The 18,671-nt window shown below is 41.8% G+C and overlaps 1 protein-coding gene across 2 annotated transcripts; it reads left to right on the top strand.

Moving 5' to 3' along the window:
• The first annotated feature begins 1,410 nt into the window (after positions 1 to 1,410).
• Positions 1,411 to 11,416, top strand: ARGLU1 (arginine and glutamate rich 1). 2 transcript variants are annotated; one of them, XM_071742852.1, is made up of 4 exons: positions 1,411 to 2,024; positions 6,541 to 6,766; positions 9,169 to 9,252; positions 10,520 to 11,416. In XM_071742852.1, the coding sequence occupies exons 1-4, from the start codon at positions 1,669 to 1,671 to the stop codon at positions 10,682 to 10,684; spliced, it is 831 nt and encodes a 276-aa protein (XP_071598953.1). In that variant the 5' UTR covers positions 1,411 to 1,668; the 3' UTR covers positions 10,685 to 11,416. The 2 variants fall into 2 exon arrangements, with proteins under 2 accessions (XP_071598953.1, XP_071598961.1); XM_071742860.1 differs by lacking the exons at positions 9,169 to 9,252; positions 10,520 to 11,416 and adding an exon at positions 8,685 to 8,915 and having other exon boundaries at positions 1,417 to 2,024.
• The last annotated feature ends 7,255 nt before the right edge of the window (positions 11,417 to 18,671 follow it).

The following is an 18,671-nucleotide window of genomic DNA, read 5'->3' as shown; positions in this document are numbered from 1 at the left end:
AGTACTCAATTGGAGCCAAGCTGCCATAGAAATGATGCCAACTGGAAACTCACCCACCCGGTCTGGAGCTCAACTTCCTTAGTTACCTGTTTCATGAACTTGCCCCAGGGCTAGACACAAAAAAATGAGACCAGGGTCTGTGACTGTAATTCCTGCCAGGCAGGTGTCACAGTGTCCATTCCTCTGCTGTTACCTGGAAAGCGGTTGGTCAAAGATGCCTCAAGTTTATTTATTTTTGGTGCTAATTAGAAATAGTCTGAATTTCAAAATAAAAATGTCCTGCTTCAAGAAAAATAAGAGAAGTCAGTCAGACAAAAAAAAAAAAAAGAAAAAAAAGAAAAGAATTAGACCTTTCAGATGAGACTGGATTTTGTTCAGCAGTTGAAGGAATGTTTTGCAAAACGTAATTACACTTACTAAAAACTTAGACCTGGAAAAAAAAAAAAATCAAGCAAAAAACCCACAAAAAACCAAAGCACCACCAAAAAAAACCAAACAAGCAAACTATCCCCCCAAAGGAACACACACCCCCCAAAAAAATCCAACCAAACCAAAAAAAAAAAAAATCAAACAACAAAAAAACCCCACAAATTGTGAAAGATAACAAGCAGCTAACTTCATCTGAAAGTAAAAAACAGTCTTAACCATCTATAACTTGCACCAGTTCACCTGAAATCAAGGGTATTACCGTTTGCAAACGTTGTTGCGGTAATAAAGATTTAACAACTATAAACTACAGAGATAAATTCCTGGAGAATTGAGATAAAATTCTTGTACAGGGGTGGCTACGGAACCACTAGTTCGCTCTCCCTCTGACCTGAAGATGCTTCCTTTGCCTTCATCCCTGTTCCCAATAAAGGGCAACACTCTGCACAGGTAAGCTCCCCGTGGACAGTTAAACCAGGCCCTCACTGCACCACGTTAGACATGAGCTACAACAGATTCCTGGTAGTTCAACCCAATGCCTCAAAGCCCCCCTTATCTTTCCTCCCCAGGCCCCTCCATCCCCCTCTCCCCCATCACCCCGGGACTCCTGAGGATGCTGCGCTCCCCGCGGCCGGGCCGCTCCCACTCCGCTAACGGGACTACGGAGCGGCAAGTACAACGCCACTGCTGGAAACACCAGCGAGCGGAGCAGCTCACAGACCCCTCGAAAAGCTGACGCGGACACCAGACCCCTCACCCGCCCCCAAAAAAACCCTCCCGAAACGCTGCCGCCGGCGGCACCGGCACCGGCACCGGCTCCGGACCGCCGGTACGCCGCGCGCATGCGGGGAGGAACAGCGCTGCCGGCCGAGGGTTCCTCCTGGAGCGAGGCCCCCTATTGGTTGCCGAACATTGCCGAGTGCTTTCGGGCTTCTCCGGCGCGACGCCGAAGGCAGCGGGCAGAGGAAGGTACGGCTCGACCGCGGCGCAGTGCATTGTGGGGCGGAAGAGGAGAGTCACCGTTCGGCTAAGGGCCGCCATCTTGCCTGCGTCCGGACTCAGTCTCGCTTTCGGGGCCTGCTCCCGCTCCTCGCAGTGCAAAGAGGTGAAAAAGGAGAGGACGAGGGGCCCGCCCGGGCGGTGCTGATGCGTGCGGAGCGTCCTCGCACCTCTATCGGACGCCGCTAGGCAAAGGGGTGGGGGTGGTCGGGCGGTCGCCGGTGCGGCCTCTCCTCTGCCGGGATGGGTCGGTCCCGCAGCCGGAGCTCGTCCCGCTCCAAGCACACCAAGAGCTCCAAGCACACCAAGAAGAACCGGAGCCGATCGCGGTCCCGCTCCCGTGAGAAAGAGAGGGCGCGGAAGCGCTCCAAGTCCCGGGAGAGCAAGCGGAACCGGCGCCGGGAGTCCCGCTCTCGCTCCCGCTCCAACACAGCCCCTTCCTCCCGCCGCGACCGGGACCGAGACCGTGATCGCGCCTCCTCCCCGCCCGATCGTATCGACATCTTCGGGCGCACGGTGAGCAAGCGCAGCAGTTTGGACGAAAAGCAGAAGCGGGAGGAGGAGGAGAAAAAAGCAGAGTTCGAGCGGCAACGGAAAATGTGAGCCCCGGGCTTGGGCTGGGGGCTTCGGTGGGGCGGCGGTGGGAGGGGCTGGGGGGAAAGGGGAGGAAGGGAGGTGCTCGGTGCCCCGGTGCTTTTCTCTCCGCGCCTTCCTTCTCCAGACGGAGGCCGCCTGCGATGGGGGTAAAGGCGTTTAGGCCCTGGCCGAGGCCTAACCTCTGCCTGTTTTCCCGCCATCCTTCCTAAAAGCCTGGCTGCTTCAGGTGCGCTAGAAGCCGCCCACTCGGGTGCCAGCCCCCAGCAGGCTGCCGCTGCCCTTCCCCCTGCCCGGCGGCTCTGCTGGCTGCCGATCTGCCGCAGCTCCCCTGTGCAGCTCGGAAACCTCCCTCTCCTGTGGAAGCCTCCGCACCCCGCAGGCTTTGTGCTGCCCTGCCCGCCCCTCCCCTTTCTGCGTGCAGCTCTTTTTGCGTCGAGCGGAGGCATCCGGAGTTGTCCGACTTAAGGTTTTAATAAATACTGTGCAACGGTTGTGTTAACTTTGAAGGGTTTTGTTTTGGTCTGTTGTTTTTCCTTTGAGTTTTGTTTGTTTTGTTTTGTTTTCTATTTTTAGTTCCTTCCCAGATGGGACACTCAGGTCCGGTGACTTGTTTCATTTGAAACCTTTCACTTCTTCAGCTTTTCTTGTGGGGAATGTGGTTATTTATAAAGTTTACACAGATGGGTCATTTATATTATGATGAAGGTTGCATGTGCATTAATTACCTAATTGTTGCGTTGTGAAAGAGACCTTTTTGCAGCCTGGGTAACGGTTTTAACAGTTGCGATAAAATGGTTCTTGCTCCTTGAATGTTAACTTTGCTCATTGGAGCACTGAATGCAGAAGTAGCGCATACTTGCAACTCGTGAAGCCGAGTACTTGTGTTAATTCTCAGGTGCAGTTTTGAGTTCTGGTTCAGCGATATTGTTCTAGTGAAATACTAGTGGCAGTTCAGAAAGCTTGATTATACAGAGTGGTCACTTTCATTTTTGTTTGTCAATAATCGCTTTTGCTAACTCCAGAATTTGACAGGCATGCCATCAAACAGTTCTATAGTAACACAGACACACGTGAAAATGTGTGTTTGCATTTAAAAAATGCTTTTTAAGTAATTTCCCTAATTTGGGGGTTTATGGTTTTACTCAGCACCAAAATAAAAATATTCTATGCATATCTGCATGAAGGATTGGAATGTGCTTAACAATTTAAGAATACAGTGAATAGTTTATCTTGGTATTCTGGACCTCTTTTACTACATGTATATTGTTTATTATGTAAAGGGATTTAAATATTGATAAAAACATTAAATGAATAACAAAACATGTTATCTAAATTAAAATATCAAATAGTGTTAGCAGAGAATATTATGGTTAGTATGTGTCTAGGCTTTAAAAGTTGAAAGAGAGAATCTGTTCAAGTGCCTGTGGAAAATGAAGTGTTTATAATCTTAAATATCTTTAAAACATTTGCTTCCATTTGTGCTGTGAAGTACTCACAACTGAATGAACTGTAGTTTATTCAGTAATATTAGATGTAGCAACACCTGTTTTAAGTCTGTTTTCCACAGTAAAGGTTTCTATATAAGTTAGCTTTGAAATTTTAAAACACCCATAGAGTCTGTAAACAAGGAATATGACATTTGACTGATATTAGCAACAGAATAGTGAACTTCTGACAGAGAAACAGTGTTGGGGAATACTGGGTGTAAAGTTTTGATGCTTCTAGAATGTGGTTTACATTTCAAAAAGGAAAAGTAAAACTTCCTAAGTAGAAAACCATGATGTTTGAGTAAATAATCTGTAAATTGTGTTATATATACTAGCATATACTCATATTAATGAAGAAAATATCGATGAATTAGATACCAGACAGTTCATCTATTGAAAGTTACTTTCTTCTCATGTGTGCTTAAATCCTAGTACCTAGCTTAACTTCTACTTTTTCCTAATATGCTAGTTTCCTATAAATGTTTTGCAAACGTAACAGGTTTTTTTCCTCTGAAATCTGATAAAATGCAACCAGTTTCTGCAGATTTTCTGAAAAAGTAAATGGAGCATACTAAAATATTTTTACAGTAATAACATTCCTTTTTCTCTGGAGTCATGCTTCAGTAGATCAGGATGATAAGGCTACACTTGTATATAAAATAACGTAAGTTCATGCAACTTTAAAAAATGAAGGAATAGTTTCTGTAAACTACATAATAAATGACTGATAATATATCTATTTATTACTTGGTTTTGAGAAACTCAATGTTTGCTTGAAACGTATTGTTTATTTGATTGGAAGTATATTATCTCGCTCCATAGGCACAAGGTGGTCTTATCAGTGAACTTGGACAATAAACATTTACTTTTTTCTGTTTCACTTCTTTCTATTTCTAGTGTTTCAAGAAATATAGTTGCTTACTACTGAACAGTTATGATATACAAATCATATAGTAATTGCCTATGAATGTGAAAAGATTTATTTGCTTGTTTTAATTAAATCTTAGTAGAATTTGTTGGGGTGAGAAGAATGAAATGTCTGCAGGCATAGTGCTTAATTTAAGTACATCATTTGCTGAGGATATTTCAAAACTTATTTCAAATATGTGTCAGGAGGTTTTTTGTAACTGTACAATCAGATAGCTTTTATTCTAGATTTCCCTGATGCTAAACATGAAGCTGAAAAAGCTGAATAAAACAAGTAAATATGAGCTTTCTGGAAAGTTACTTTTGTAGAGCAGCTTCTTACATGTGCTGAGCTCTGTTAGTACAGGATGGTGAAAGTAGTTGCAGCTAAATGAATAGCCATATGAGGGAAGAAAAACCTTTTATTTTTAAATGTTTTTTTATTTTATAAAGTGTGTTTAAAAATTGTCTTGTAAACTTTTGACTCTTCGCCTTTCATCCAAAAAGGATTGTAGTTAGCAATGGCTTGGCAGAAATACATTAAGGAAGGTAGTTGATGTGGTTTGTTCTGGCTTTTTTTTTTTTTTGTCCTGGTGGTCTTGGGGTTTTTTAATTCAGTTTTTCTGAAAACAAATAAAAAAAACCAAACCTCAAGAGACTTTGTGTCACTTTAGGAAAGGTGAATTCTGGCCTAAGGTGACACTGGATAAACTTACCATCTCTTGAGGAACGTAAGAATAAAAATTGTGTTCTGCAGCTGAATGTTTAAGTTTTGGGTTTCAAAACTTTTTACTGAAGGAGATAGACTATCCATTTGTTTCAGTACACTTTTGAAAAGAAGATGTATGTATAAGAAGGGGGAATTTGTGAGACTTTCATCTTGTTACTTTGCATATTTATTTAGATCAGTAATCAATACTCTTACTATCTACTATTGCATGTGTGCAAATTGTACGCTGGGAAATCCAAAGTTATTAAATCCTGTAACATTTTTTCAAAGTTGTATTTATGTGTCAATATAAGTAAGACTTCTCAAGATAATCAAGAAAATGCAAATGTGAAAATGACAGAATATTAGGATATATCTAGATCTTGTGCTAACTCATGGATTTCTGGTGCTGACAGTCAGAAAGATAGGTTTGTAAAATTGTTCTGTATTTCACAGACTACTTGAAGTTCAGTTTCAAGGTTAAAAGAACGACTTTCTTTTAAAAAGCTCACGGTAATTCTAAATAAATACTACTGCATGAAACATAGCTATACAGGATGGTCTTTGGATTTCTGGTCTTTTGGATTTGCTGGTCTTTGGATTTCTAATTGCCTGTTTGTACTAGTGGTAATTCCTTCATTTGGTAATAAACCTTCAGATTGACATAATCTTTCTGTATCCTTTTAAATGAAAACTTCCATCAGGGATCAGGCTAAGGGATAATGCTACTGCCAAACAAAAATAAAGATAAGAAGACATGTGCAGAATGCAGAACATGGAAAACTGTAAATGTTGAAAGGATTTATTTAGCACTTGGTATATTTTAGTTTGGATAATTATGGTAGAAACAAAGTGCTGCAATGAAGAAGTTAAGGAGAGCTGATATCTTTAAAATTTTATAAAGTACTTGGTTAGATACCTAGACTACAGATATAACACCTGAAATTCTTGTTAATATGTTTAAATTAGAAATTTTATTGCTTCCGTTTTCTATTTTAGTTATTAAAAATCAGTTTGGTGCCTCTGAGGTGGTGACTTTAAGACATGTTACAAAATGATCTTGCTACACATGGCTTAAAATTAAGACCATTTTTATTTGTCTAAGGGTGAAGGATGACCAAAGACGGTTGAGGTCTTTTTTTTTTTTCTTTGCTCGAGAAGCTGTCTTCATAAACTTAATGTCTTGAGATGGGGAAAGATGCAAAATATGATACGGTCCTAATGGATTCCCTGTGGTAGAAACACTGCCTGAATATTCACTGGGTGCAACAACATGGTCTTTGTGTGTTTAGGATATAAAACTGTTTGAGAGTGACTCAGTAGTGTGACTGATAACTGTGTATTTGAAAGAGTTTCTTTCAATGAAGCCGTTCCTTATTGATTAAAAAAAGTAATCCTTGTGTTTGTATTTTGTAGCCGTCAACAAGAAATTGAAGAGAAGCTCATAGAGGAAGAAACTGCTCGAAGAGTGGAAGAGCTTGTGGCTAAACGTGTAGAAGAAGAGTTGGAGAAAAGGAAGGATGAGATTGAGCGAGAGGTTCTCCGCAGGGTGGAGGAGGCAAAGCGCATCATGGAAAAACAGTTGCTCGAAGAACTCGAGCGACAGCGACAAGCTGAACTTGCAGCACAAAAAGCCAGAGAGGTAACGCTCGGTCGTTTGGAAAGTAGAGACAGTCCATGGCAAAACTTTCAGTGTCGGTTTGTGCCTCCTGTTCGGTTCAGAAAGAGATGGAATACAGCAAATCTAATTCCCTTCTCGTATAAACTTGCATTGCTGCGAAACTTAATTTCTAGCCTATTCAGAGGAGCTCACTGATACTTAAACAGTTATTCTCCTAAAACCTGAACAAGGATACTTGATTTTTAATGGAACTGACCTACATATTTCAGAATTGTTTGAAACTTTTGCCATGGCTGCAGGATTTATCAGCGGTCCTTTCATTTTTGGGGAAGGGTATTGAAAATCTGTAATTATGTATCCTTCATTTGTTTCATGTTTTTTTACTTAGACTGTAAGAGGCTTTTGCCTTCAGCCAGGCAAAAAGCAGGGTCCAGCAGTGAGCTGCAGTACCTGTCTTTAACAAATAGGTTTCTTATTCTTCATTTAAAATGAATGTTTTCCCTGAGCATACATTGGACTAATTCTGGGACTTCGAGCATAAGCCCATCCACGTCTTCATGAAGGATCTATGTCCAAATCATTATATCCATTTTTAATAACTACTAACAACTCCTTTTTTTTTCCCTAGAAGTTATAAAAGAGCAGGTTGCAGGTTGCCCTTGTCTGAAGTCAAGCTGAACATGTGACTTGGGTTTTTTTTGTTTTGGGGTTTTTTTGTTTTGGTTTGGTTTTTTGGTTTTGTTTTTTTTTTCTTCTTTTAATCAGCAGCTGGAGCAGAAGCTGAAAATGTCTTTCTGTGAGACAGTAATTTGCTACTACAGGCTTTGATGCCTGCCTGCACCAATCATTCCAGGATCCAGAATTTTCAGTACAAACTTTTAAACTGTAGAGGAAATTTGTGCTAAATAGTCATAAATCTCAAATGCCTTTTTCACTCTGTACCTCCTATGCAGTTTATCTTAAATTAAAATTTTGATTGGCTTGCAAAAGTAAAGATGGTAGCGAGGAACCATTCCCTTTCAGACTAAATATGAGTTGTGTTTCACATAGTATCTTAAAATCTGAAAAAAACCCCCAACAGCCTGGAACACCGAGTTACAACAGATATTAAGAATATTAAATTACACTTGTTTTTCAAATTTAAACCTTACTATGAAAAAATATATGTTGAATTTAGATGCCTGTAGTCAGCAAGTCTTAATGTATAGAAGTTTTCATTCAATCAGATTGATACCTTTTTTTTTTTTTTTTAAGAAAGTATTTTTGGCTATTGTCAATGTGATGTGGAGGTGTCTCATCAGTTCTTTATAATGCAGAGTAAGATTTCATACCTGGAGTGAAGTGTGCTAGCTAGTAGCTGGTTACTAGTCATAGTAAGAAGTTTTCATATGCTTGCTTTGTTCGTATTAACTTTTTTTCTTACACAGACACAAATCTCTGGCTAACTTCAAATCTCCCAAATATTAAAATAATTTGGATATATATTATGTGAACTGAAACACCTCAAAAACTTTCACCCAGTCTTCATATTTATGAGTTGCATAACAAGAGTTCCATAAAATTCACCAGGAAAACAACAATTACAAGGCTATTATTTCCTGATCTTGCCTTCCCTGGACTCCTGAATTCCAAGTTCAGACTGCAAATGACAGTTTCAGCTGTCTTAAAATTGTCAAAATATTGAATGTTAAAGTCCATTCTCCCCATGAAAGAAGCCCATAGCTCCATGAAGTATGGATTACCATTTGTATTTTTCACTAACAGTAAATGTATTTTTCTTATTAATTGTTTGCCTTAGGAATGATTTACATATTTTTGTTCCTTCTTATCATAAACATCTGCATTCCTCAGCTCAGCCTTCCTTGTATGTTGTTTCTTTATAAATGGTTGAGCTGCTGATGCAGGTATTGCCAAGCTAACAGTACAAATCATTTTAAAGAGGAAGCTGGCGCGTATGGCAGCCGAGGAGCACACTCTGCAGGACACTGGACAAGACAGTAAATATTCAACTTTTAATGCTGATTAAAGGAGTATAGGTAAAGAATACGTAGGTATACTTAATTGGTGAGACAAACTATTCACTTTATTTATCTTTTCTATATTACTTTTTAATTTGGTAAATACTATCCAGTTTTTGTAGTTGTCCGTGTTGATTTGTGTGATATTAAAATTGTAGTATTAAAATTGTCAGGATTCTTTGATTAGGGAGGGTTTAGTTGGTTGCTGTTTGGACTGGGCGGGATGATTTAAATTGAGTACTAGAAACCAGTTTTAGTGGCTGCACAGTTTACCGTTGTGAGACAGAATAGGTGGCTGTAAAGCTGCCGCTTTAAGACAGTTCACAAAATAATTGAGAAAGATTAGTGAACGTGCAGAAATGAGTATTTTACTTTACTAACATCTTGCCCTGTCCTCCCATTTAGGAAGAAGAGCGTGCAAAGCGTGAGGAACTAGAACGAATACTAGAAGAGAATAATCGAAAAATTGCAGAAGCACAAGCTAAACTGGTATGTGAAGATGTAGTTGCCCTTTCTGTAGGGGAATACAGGTCCTTCTGCCTGATTTGCAACACAATTAAATAAACAAATCGACCCTTTCTAGACTTTAACTTGTCTGTTGCTGGTTATGTCAGTAGCATTGCACTTCTCTTGAGCCTAAGAGACCAGATCTTCAGCACTAATGCTAGTCTGAAAAAACAGTTCAGGTGCATCTAACTTAGGGGAAGATAGCTGCCTTCAGAATTAAAAAGAAATACATCTTTATGTCTCGCAAGGATGGCTGAAGTAAATTTACAAGTAACAGAAGTTCTAAAACAGAAGTGACGAATTCTGTTTTGTTGAGCAGAACAAGTACAAACTGGATTTGAGATGAGTATAATGCTGATGTACAATTGCTGAAAGAGACTTTCAGCACAAGCTTAAGATGTCTAACTTATGAAAGTGTAGCTGATGCTAGTCTCCAAGCCTACTGAAGCAGGTGCCTGCCTCTTGAGAACATATAATGTGATTTAGCCAATTCTAATCAATTAATGATAAGCCAAACTAAGCTGCTTCTAAATCCTGATTGAACTCTATCAGGTTCAATTACCCACCTAATCACACCTTTTTCAGGTGAAGGTGATGCTGCTTAAAACTGTTTCCTTGAACTATGTCTCCTTTAGATCTCTTCCCATTTTACCCCTCTTCTCAACTTCTACAGTGGAAATAGGACAAGTAGAAAATTTAAAGTATTAACTGACCTAATGAACAAAATAAGCACATTTAGAAGACCACTGGAAGAGCTCTAAGAACCACAAGTCATTGTAAGGATTGACTTGTTACAAATCAAGTATAAATGGTCTTGAATTAAGAGGGGGCTTTAGGTGGGATTTGGAGTGGGGAGAACTATTTGCTCCACTGTTTGTTTAAAGAGGGTTTGTTGCTTCATTATATTGTGCTTTCATCTGACATGTGGTGTGTCAGGACAGTTTATATATACACTGACTTCCTTAATTAAAATGGGATTTGTCGTTTGCAAAGCAATGGTGAAAAGCATTGCATGTAAGCACTCAAGATTTCAATACATTAACTGTAGAAAGTTTTCAGTGTTTCTTTTAAATTCCAGTAACAACTTTTTATAAATAGTTTCACTGAAACCAACTATGGCATCTAGCTCAGGTAGAACTGCTTACATACCTGTGCAGGATTGGACCTGTTTGGAAGTTCATACAGACTTGTAAATTGCTTTTATGACTACAAAATATGCTGGCCTAAATTCTACCATTTTCATATATAGGCTGAAGAACAATTGAAAATTGTTGAAGAACAAAGAAAGATTCATGAGGAGAGGATGAAACTAGAACAAGAGAGACAACGTCAGCAAAAGGAAGAGCAAAAAATTATCCTGGGCAAAGGAAAGTCTAGGCCAAAACTGTCCTTCTCACTAAAAAGCCAGGATTAAATTGCAATTCTGAACTCTTAAAAAAAAAACAAGGAAAAAAAAAGAAACAAAAACAACAAAAAAGGAAAACAAAAACAAACTTTGTATGGTAGCTTCATGTTGAAGTGTTGTTTTTTTCTCTTTTTTTTTTTTTTTTCCTCTTTTTTTTTCTTTTTTTTTTGAAGTCTGGGAAGTTAGCTTGTTCTAATAGGGGCTGTGCTCTGCAATTCTTAATTTTTTTTTTTTTTAACTTCCATTAAGTTAAATCCTTATCAGATCATTGTTGCCTTTTAGAGGGTAATCTGTTCTCATCAGTTTTGTTTCTGTAGTAGTGGTCTGAAGCAGATCAGGTTGCTTTGTGAACTGCAGATGATCCGATAAGGTTTTACTGACCTACTCATCAGAGTTTGACTCTGATAATTGACAGAACTTTATACCAGGTATTGCTGACTTTTAATTTTTTTATTTTTTATTTTTTATTTTTTTTTAAGTCAGCAAATACATGAGTAAATTGCCATAGTATTACTGGACCTCTGTGGTTTATTGTTAAATCAGTGTCCTATGATACTGTCCCATTGTTGCGCTTGATGTTCCTGATACAGGTAAGGAAATAGTTTGTCATTTATGAATACATAGAGAGAGTTCAGTATTGTCTCTGTTAGATTTGTTTTTATTACATTGACAGCATTCAACCAGCGTTTCCCATTGTGTAAATAAACCAATTTGCTGAATAAAGTGAAAGTCTTAAATTCATATGTTTAAGTAAATTTTTTTAGTACACTTAAACAGCTATAAGAGTGACAATACACATTATTAAATTCAAGGCTATAGCAGTATTTTTTTTTTAATTTTGCTTTAAACTGTTGTGGCTTCTCCTACTTACAATGCAAAATTACACACAGTAAAAAAAAAATCCCTGCAGTTGTGAATATTTTTATGGCTGCTGCTGTTTTCATGAATGTTGTTTTTTATTCTGACAGAGACTTATTTCAACTGCAGTATCATGTTTAAACAGCTGTTTGGCTTACTGCACTCAGACCAATACTTCAATATCTAATCCCCTTCAGTTCACCTCAAAATATAGTATATTGTATAATTTAAGGTCATTACCATATAATGAATCTGATGGATCCTAGGGGATTTAAAAATGGAAGTTTTTTTCCCAATGGACTGGACTGGCTAGCATACTTGAAATGAAAAACAGAAAATGAGATTCTGCCTAAATATATTGTTTTAGCCAGAAAGTAACTTGTTACTTGTATACAGATCTTGAATGTTACCCATTTATATATACAGGTTTTATTTTGAAAAATGAAACTACAGAGTGAAAGCTATATATAAAGTCCCCTTTTTTTATATGTCTTCTACCAAAACCTGGATTACTATAGCTTGTCCAGTTCTAAAACTTTCCTGTCGGTATGCAACTTCTGTAGTAAACATAAAGTAAAAGTTACCAGTTGTTGCCTGAGCATTTGAATGTCACTGGACAAAGTTGGAAATAATGCCGGATTTTCCCAAAGCATCTGTTTCTTTAGATTTGGCAAATTAAATGTGGGAGCAAGTTGAGTGTGTCACTGAAAGCAGAATTCAGCATACTTTGTATGAAACCTGGGCTTGGGGGCAGACTAATGTGTATCACTTTGTCCAGTATGTCAAGAAAAATGTGAAGACAGTAGAATACCTACACTATTACTGTACTTAAATTTGTCTATATGTTGTATTAGAAAAGAAAGTTTGAAGGTTGCTTAATGCATAAAAACAGAAGCTGAAACCAAATAAATGTGTACAGGACCTGTTGGCAGGAGCAGGCTGTATTTAAAGCTCAACTGATACCTGTATTTCTAAAAGAGAAAACATCCCCTGTTCCTTTATGAGAAACAAGCTATTAAAAGTCAATACTTAAAACACACCTATGGATTTTTGTTTCCTCTTCTAAAAGCAAGAAACTAAGTTCTCATCCATGCAGCTCTGGTATCAAGCATTTTGTTTTACAGCGCTACTTTGATGGTAAATGTTTACACTTAACATGGCATAGGCTTAGACTTTGAGAAATTATTTTTCAGTTATTTTCCTTTAGGACTACTTCATGGACAGTATCAGCAATCACAATTAGATTGCCCCTTCCATCATTCCACACTGCCCTACCTGTGTTTCCTTCCCCCTGCCCTTAAAAAAGGAAAGGCAGCTGCATACTTCTTGTTTTTATTGGGGCAGAAGTTTAGTTGGAAGAAACCACACTGTCCTAAAGCATTCTTTATTTCTTGGATGGCTTTTTGTAGACCTGGTGTGGGTGGACATCACATTTGCATAACACTGGGGTTTTCTTTATAAAATCACTGTAGGACCTCGGGGATACTCTTGATTTCTAGGAAATCAGGGGTGTGCACAGTTTGGGAGGGGTAAATTGACATTGGATTGTAAGAATTCTAGATGTTGTATTCCCTTAAAGCTTGATACATGGTTAATGAAAAGTAGGTTAAAATGTATACTTGCTTTTAGGTATGACCTCTGTATGTAGGTCTATGTGAGGTTGTTAACCTACCTATAGAAAATGTTAGAAATTGGAATGAGTGTTTTAATTTTTATATTATTGCCATCTGAAGCTTCAACTACATATTTTGGATAGTTTTTAGTTTGTTCTGCTTTTAGGTGTACTTTGGTTCCCCTCCCCCCTTCCCCCCCCTTGCCATCCCCAGAATTAGTTAATGCTATTAATTAATTAATACTATTAATTTTCCTAACATGACGACAGAAGAGATCTTAGTTTTTCCCTGTTCATAAATGTCCTGGAGAACTATTTTAATACCAAACAATGCACCTCTCTGGCAGAGGCAAGTGGAAAGCCTTACAGCAGTATCCTAGCAGTGTGCTGTTACTTTGGAGATTTGTTAAACTGCCCTTTGAACTTCCCATGTTCATTGTCATCATTTTTCCAAGCACAAGTAGAAAGCTGACTGCTGTGAAATGTATTGGAGAACTGGTGTCCTTGAAGCTTAGCAAAGAGAGACAATTAGGTTGGTGAGATGTCTGAGCTGCCGAGCAACTGCATACCTACGTATAGACAGATATGTCGGTATCGTCCTGCTTCAGTATCAATACTTCATCCACTCCTATCTCCTCTTGAAAAAAGAAGGTTCTCTCTTAATTGTCTCTCCTTTTCCCTTAAGCCTTGTGTCATCTCGTACAACTCACCCTATTGACTTTGCTGACTTGAAGATCCAAAGCCTCTATTTCTGATGCATTAATATGCCCTCTTAGAATATATGGAGGTTCTGTGCTATTTTTGTGCATGTACATCAAATATGAAGGTGTTGATTTTGATTAACTTCAAGCTGCATGAATTGTCTAGTTAAACACTTCCAGAGCATTTGGGAATCTTTTGTCTCTTCCACAAACAGGAGTGAAATTATTACCTGTGATTCAGGGTCTGAACTCTGAAAGTTCAAGTAAAATCCAAATTGATCAACCCTTTTCAGTTTGCATTGCAGAGGTGTTTCATTTCAGAAGCTCTGTGGAGCTCCCTGTGTGCCTAAGGCTCATTCCAAGGCAGGAGGATATAGTCAGAGTCCCTGGGGTGGAACAGTTTCAGACCAACAGGCCAGTCCAGCTGGAGCTTGAACCATGACTTTCGTGCACCTCTGCTCCCTTTTCATGCTAGTACCACCAAATTCCTGCATTTTAGGGTTATCCCCTTCCTCCTGCCTCACTGTTTAGTTAGCCAGCTGAAGAGTGCTGATCCTCTGTTGACATTTCCATACTGAACAACCAAATGCTTCCGATCATCTGTCCTGAACTGACAGGTAGAGCCAAGGGTGATGCTGGCTTTGTGGTCACCTCTGCGTAAGGGGACATAAACCCTTGTAAAAGGCTGGTCATGTAGCAGAGGTTAGATCCCAACTATTGCTTCCCACACCATTTACATCTCTCTAAACCACAAATTAATGTGGGAATTTCTGTTTTCACGTAGTGATATGGAAAATTAGTATAAAAATAAGCAGAGAATTAAAGTGAATGGTTCAGGAGGCTGCCTGAATTCTACGGCTGTATTTAGGAGTCAAGCTCATTTTCTAAGCACCTATGATTAACTAAAATTGTGGTTATAAAATAGATATGAAGACAAATCAACATCTAGGTATACACTCGGTCTACTATAAATGCAGAAAATACATTATGTTTGGAATGATATTTTAGGAGCTGTTTCAAGTATCTGTCACACTTGGCCTTTTTTACAAACAAAAATCATTTAAATCAGTAAGCTTCAATCATGCGGTCATTTGTTTTTATTGAAATTAGCAGTAATTTTATCTATTGAGTTATATGCTTTCCACTTTCAAAATTGTGTAAAGTAAAAAAGAAAAAAAAAAAAAGTGGTGTCCTATGTTTTCTCATTCCCGATGTTTAGACTGATTGATGTTTAAAAAAGAACCCGAGCTTGTGGGCCCGATCCTGATGCCATTCAGATTAGCTGCCTTTTTGTTACAAGATTTCGTAGGATCAGAGCCAAAATCTATGTAATTACTGACGCATCCCAGACAGAAAGAAAGAAGCCGAAATGGGTTATTCAGCGATAGACCTGATTTTTGCTGTAAGGCCGGCTGAGGTACGGGAAATAAAGGTTTCAGCGGCGCGAATGACACAGTCCCGCCTCCTCCTTGAAGGCAGGGTGAAAAAGCAGGTCCCACTCATCCATCCGTCTGTCCTTCCATACGTTTTATCCATCTATCCCTCCATACATCTCCATCCCCCGGGGAGCCGGGGGACTTAGGCGCCTCTCGCAGGGCCGCGGCAGGATTTCCTCTCCGCAGAAGCCTGTTCCCTGACAGTCCGGCTGCCAGGAAACTGCGTTCCCCGCGAAACCCGAAATATCTGGCGGGACCTCCTCCTGAAAGAGAAACGGCTACTGCGGCCGAAGCCGGTTCCTAACTTTGTAATATCTGTAGGCTTTTTGGGAGTTTTTCTTTTGTTGTTTTTTTTTTTTTTTTGTTTTGTTTTTTTTTGTTTTTTTTTTCTTTTTTTTTGGCTTTTAATCCCCCCCCCGCCCAAATCCGCACTCTCACGTGTCCTCCGTGAGATTCCTTACTGCTCATCAGAATCCCGGCGGGAAAGTTGGAGGCCGATGCAGCGGGCAGCGGCGGGACGGGGACCGGGGACCGAGACGGAGCACGGCCGCACCGCACCGCGGCTGCCCGGGGACTCCGCGCCGCCGCTGCCCCTCCGAGCGCTGCCCGCCTTGCCCGCTCCCGCTCCCGCACGGCCCCCGACTCCCGGCCTGGCGCCTTTCAGCTCCGCAAATGACTCCGCGGCGCAGAACCCAAACGCAGAGATCGTACCCTCGGGCAAAAAAAGGTGACCTGAGTGGAGTAGCCCCCGAGCCTGCATTTTTTTTTGATGTCTGAACCTTGGTTGTTTGGGTTATCTCGGAGATAAGTTCTGGTTTTCTCAAGGTTCTTATTTAAAAGTGATTTTATCAACGCTGACTTTTTATACATCTACAGCGTACATAAGTAGGATGCTGGAGAGTGGACTAAAACAGCTGTATTTACGTGAAATGATTAGCCGCTGGACAATAGAAGTCGAGTGATATATTTAGCCACAGGAGGATATTTTCAGACAATACCAGGGCTCTTCATTTCCTCTAGTTTACTTAAAGCAAGGATACAGAGAGTTAGAGGTCACAGTTTACTCACAGCTTCTACAAAACACCGCTCGTAACCTTTTGCTTCAAAACAAACACAAGCAGCAACATCACAAAATTGAGGTAAACCCACTTTACACGTCTCTGTTGCTAGAAGCATTTATCAAGGTTCAATGTTTACATTAGCTGACGACTGAAAACACACCACACATTTGCTTAAAGTTTAATAATTAAGTACTTTCCTCCCCTCACTGGCGAAGCTCTCCTTTGATGCCCCTCCATGTGCATAGATACCCAAACTCTGTCTCCCACTTGAGTGCTAAGTTTCCGTCCTGGGAATCAAATCCTTTTCCACCAAATTGTGTCGCCGGATCTGCAATTCCTTCCTCGCTGCAAATTAAATTTAATTAGGCGGTTTACTTAAAACATATTCGATGTTTTGTGTGAAAAGCAAACTGATTTCCTTGTTTCTTTGAGTGGTAGATTTCATTAGAAAACTATCAAACATAATTAAGACAAAATCTATGGGGCATCGAGCGTGCCTCAAATCTCCTTTCCCTTCTGTTGTGAGTGGAGCGGTCTCTGCCAGGCGGGGCGGTGAGGCTGGAACACCGGCTTAGTTAAAAAGAAGGAGGGGGGAAACAGATAATTTTCTTCCAAATTGATCGGGGATATAAATTTCAGTGTCAGTCGTTTTCCTTATAAGGGTTTCTTCGCGTTCGTCTAAAAGCCGAAAGAGCACCACCACTAACCCGATTTTTAAGTAAATGCCCATATTTCTTCGGGAATAAAATTATACGAAATTGGCTCTTTATTACCCCCTTTTGTAGCATGCTCTTCGCATGCCTCAACTAAAATGCAGGAAAAATTACAGAAAGATCTCCATAATTTCCTGGGGTTTAACTTTTAATCCTTTCTGCAGATACTGTTTTGGCAAGAAATCCCTGCTGGAAGAAATTCGGTAACCCGTCTTCATTTTACGAGAGGGACTATGACATTATACAACCAGCATTTAGCCACCACTACCCATCTCGGCGCCCACCCTTGCCGTGTGCCTCCTCTCCGGTACAGGGCCACCAATCCGGGCCAGCGGTACCGGCTGGTGTTCTTGCCCGGGGAACCGCGTAGTCACCGAGCAAAGCAGGAGATGGGAGCGGCAGCGGGGGGACAACCTGGGGGCACGGCTGCCCCCCGCTCCCCGCGCAGGGCTGGCGCTGGCCGCCAGTGGGCGCTGTGGCGCCGTGTATGCGCGGCCCGCCGGGCCCCGAGCGCAGCGGCGAGCGCACCCGCGGAGGCAGCGGCCACCCCCCTGGAAGCCCCTCCGCACTTCCCTGGGGTCTTTGTGGAGCCGCCGGGGAAGTATTTCCAGCGGTTCTCGTCGGTAGTTACTTGTGGCTTGAAATGAATAATAAAATGCAATGAGAGAGCTAAGTGACGGAGGGATACGCGGGGTCGGGGAAGAAAAAAAAAAAAAAAAAAAAAGTAATTGGATTCGAGAATTCCACACGCACCCCTGGCCCTAAAAGTGTGGGACAGGGAAGAGAGAGGGGCTGAGCGATCGCTTAGGAAAGGCGAAGGAACCTGCACCCCGGCTCAGCACCTCCCCACCGCACCCTTTTGCGGGGGTTCCGCGCGTTCAGTTGCTCTTTTATTTCGGGACGGCCCGCGGCTAATGGTCGCGCAACCAGAAAAACTGTGAAAACTCAGAGACCCCTACGGGAAGAGACCGCCGGGTCCGGACGGGAGCGAAACCACTGCCCCTCTCCAACGCCCCGGCAAGACAGAAACAGAAAGTTGCGCGGGGAGTTCCGCGCTAGCGGAGAGCCGGGCCCAGCCCTTCCCGGCGCAGCTGCCGCGCAGGGTCGGCACTGCTCTCTCGGGGAGAAGTTGGGGGGGAGGGGTGGGCTGCACCCCGCGGCGGCGCAGAGGGTGTGCGGGAGCCCCGCGCCGCCGGGCCCTGCCGCTGCTGCCCGCGTTGTGAGCGACAGTGTACTTGAAAAAAACAGCTCAATTTTAACAGACGGGGGGGGCTTGATTTTACTGCATTTTATTACCCCCTCCCCCCGCCTCATTTCGCCCCGACAAGGCCAGTCGCGCCTCCTGCCCAGCCCCGCCGTGACTAAGAGCCAGCTGCCTCTTGGCCCCCCCCCCCCACCTCACCCCGGCGGCCGCCCGCGGCGCGGCGCGGCGGGGCCGGGGGGTGTTACCTGCCGGCCCCTCACGGCTGGGCCTGGCGCGGCCCCGCCCGCCCCGGTGGTGGTAAGTGACAGGCGCGGCGCCCAACCAGCGCGGCGGCCCGGCGGCGGCCCTATGAGCGGCGGCGGCGGGGCGGCGGGGCCGCGCTTATATGGCTACGGCGGCGCGCTGCCGCCG

Source organism: Heliangelus exortis, chromosome 1, assembly GCF_036169615.1.
Source record: "Heliangelus exortis chromosome 1, bHelExo1.hap1, whole genome shotgun sequence".
NCBI classification, from domain to species: domain Eukaryota; kingdom Metazoa; phylum Chordata; class Aves; order Apodiformes; family Trochilidae; genus Heliangelus; species Heliangelus exortis.
This window is presented reverse-complemented; position numbering and strand designations above follow the sequence as displayed.

Coding starts and splice junctions, on each gene's coding strand:
- ARGLU1 (XM_071742852.1), top strand. CDS start 1,669: ATGGGTCGGTCCCGCAGCCGGAGCTCGTCCCGCTCCAAGCACACCAAG. Junction 2,025..6,540: donor TTCGAGCGGCAACGGAAAAT/GTGAGCCCCGGG, acceptor TGTATTTTGTAG/CCGTCAACAAGAAATTGAAG. Junction 9,253..10,519: donor CAGAAGCACAAGCTAAACTG/GTATGTGAAGAT, acceptor TTTCATATATAG/GCTGAAGAACAATTGAAAAT.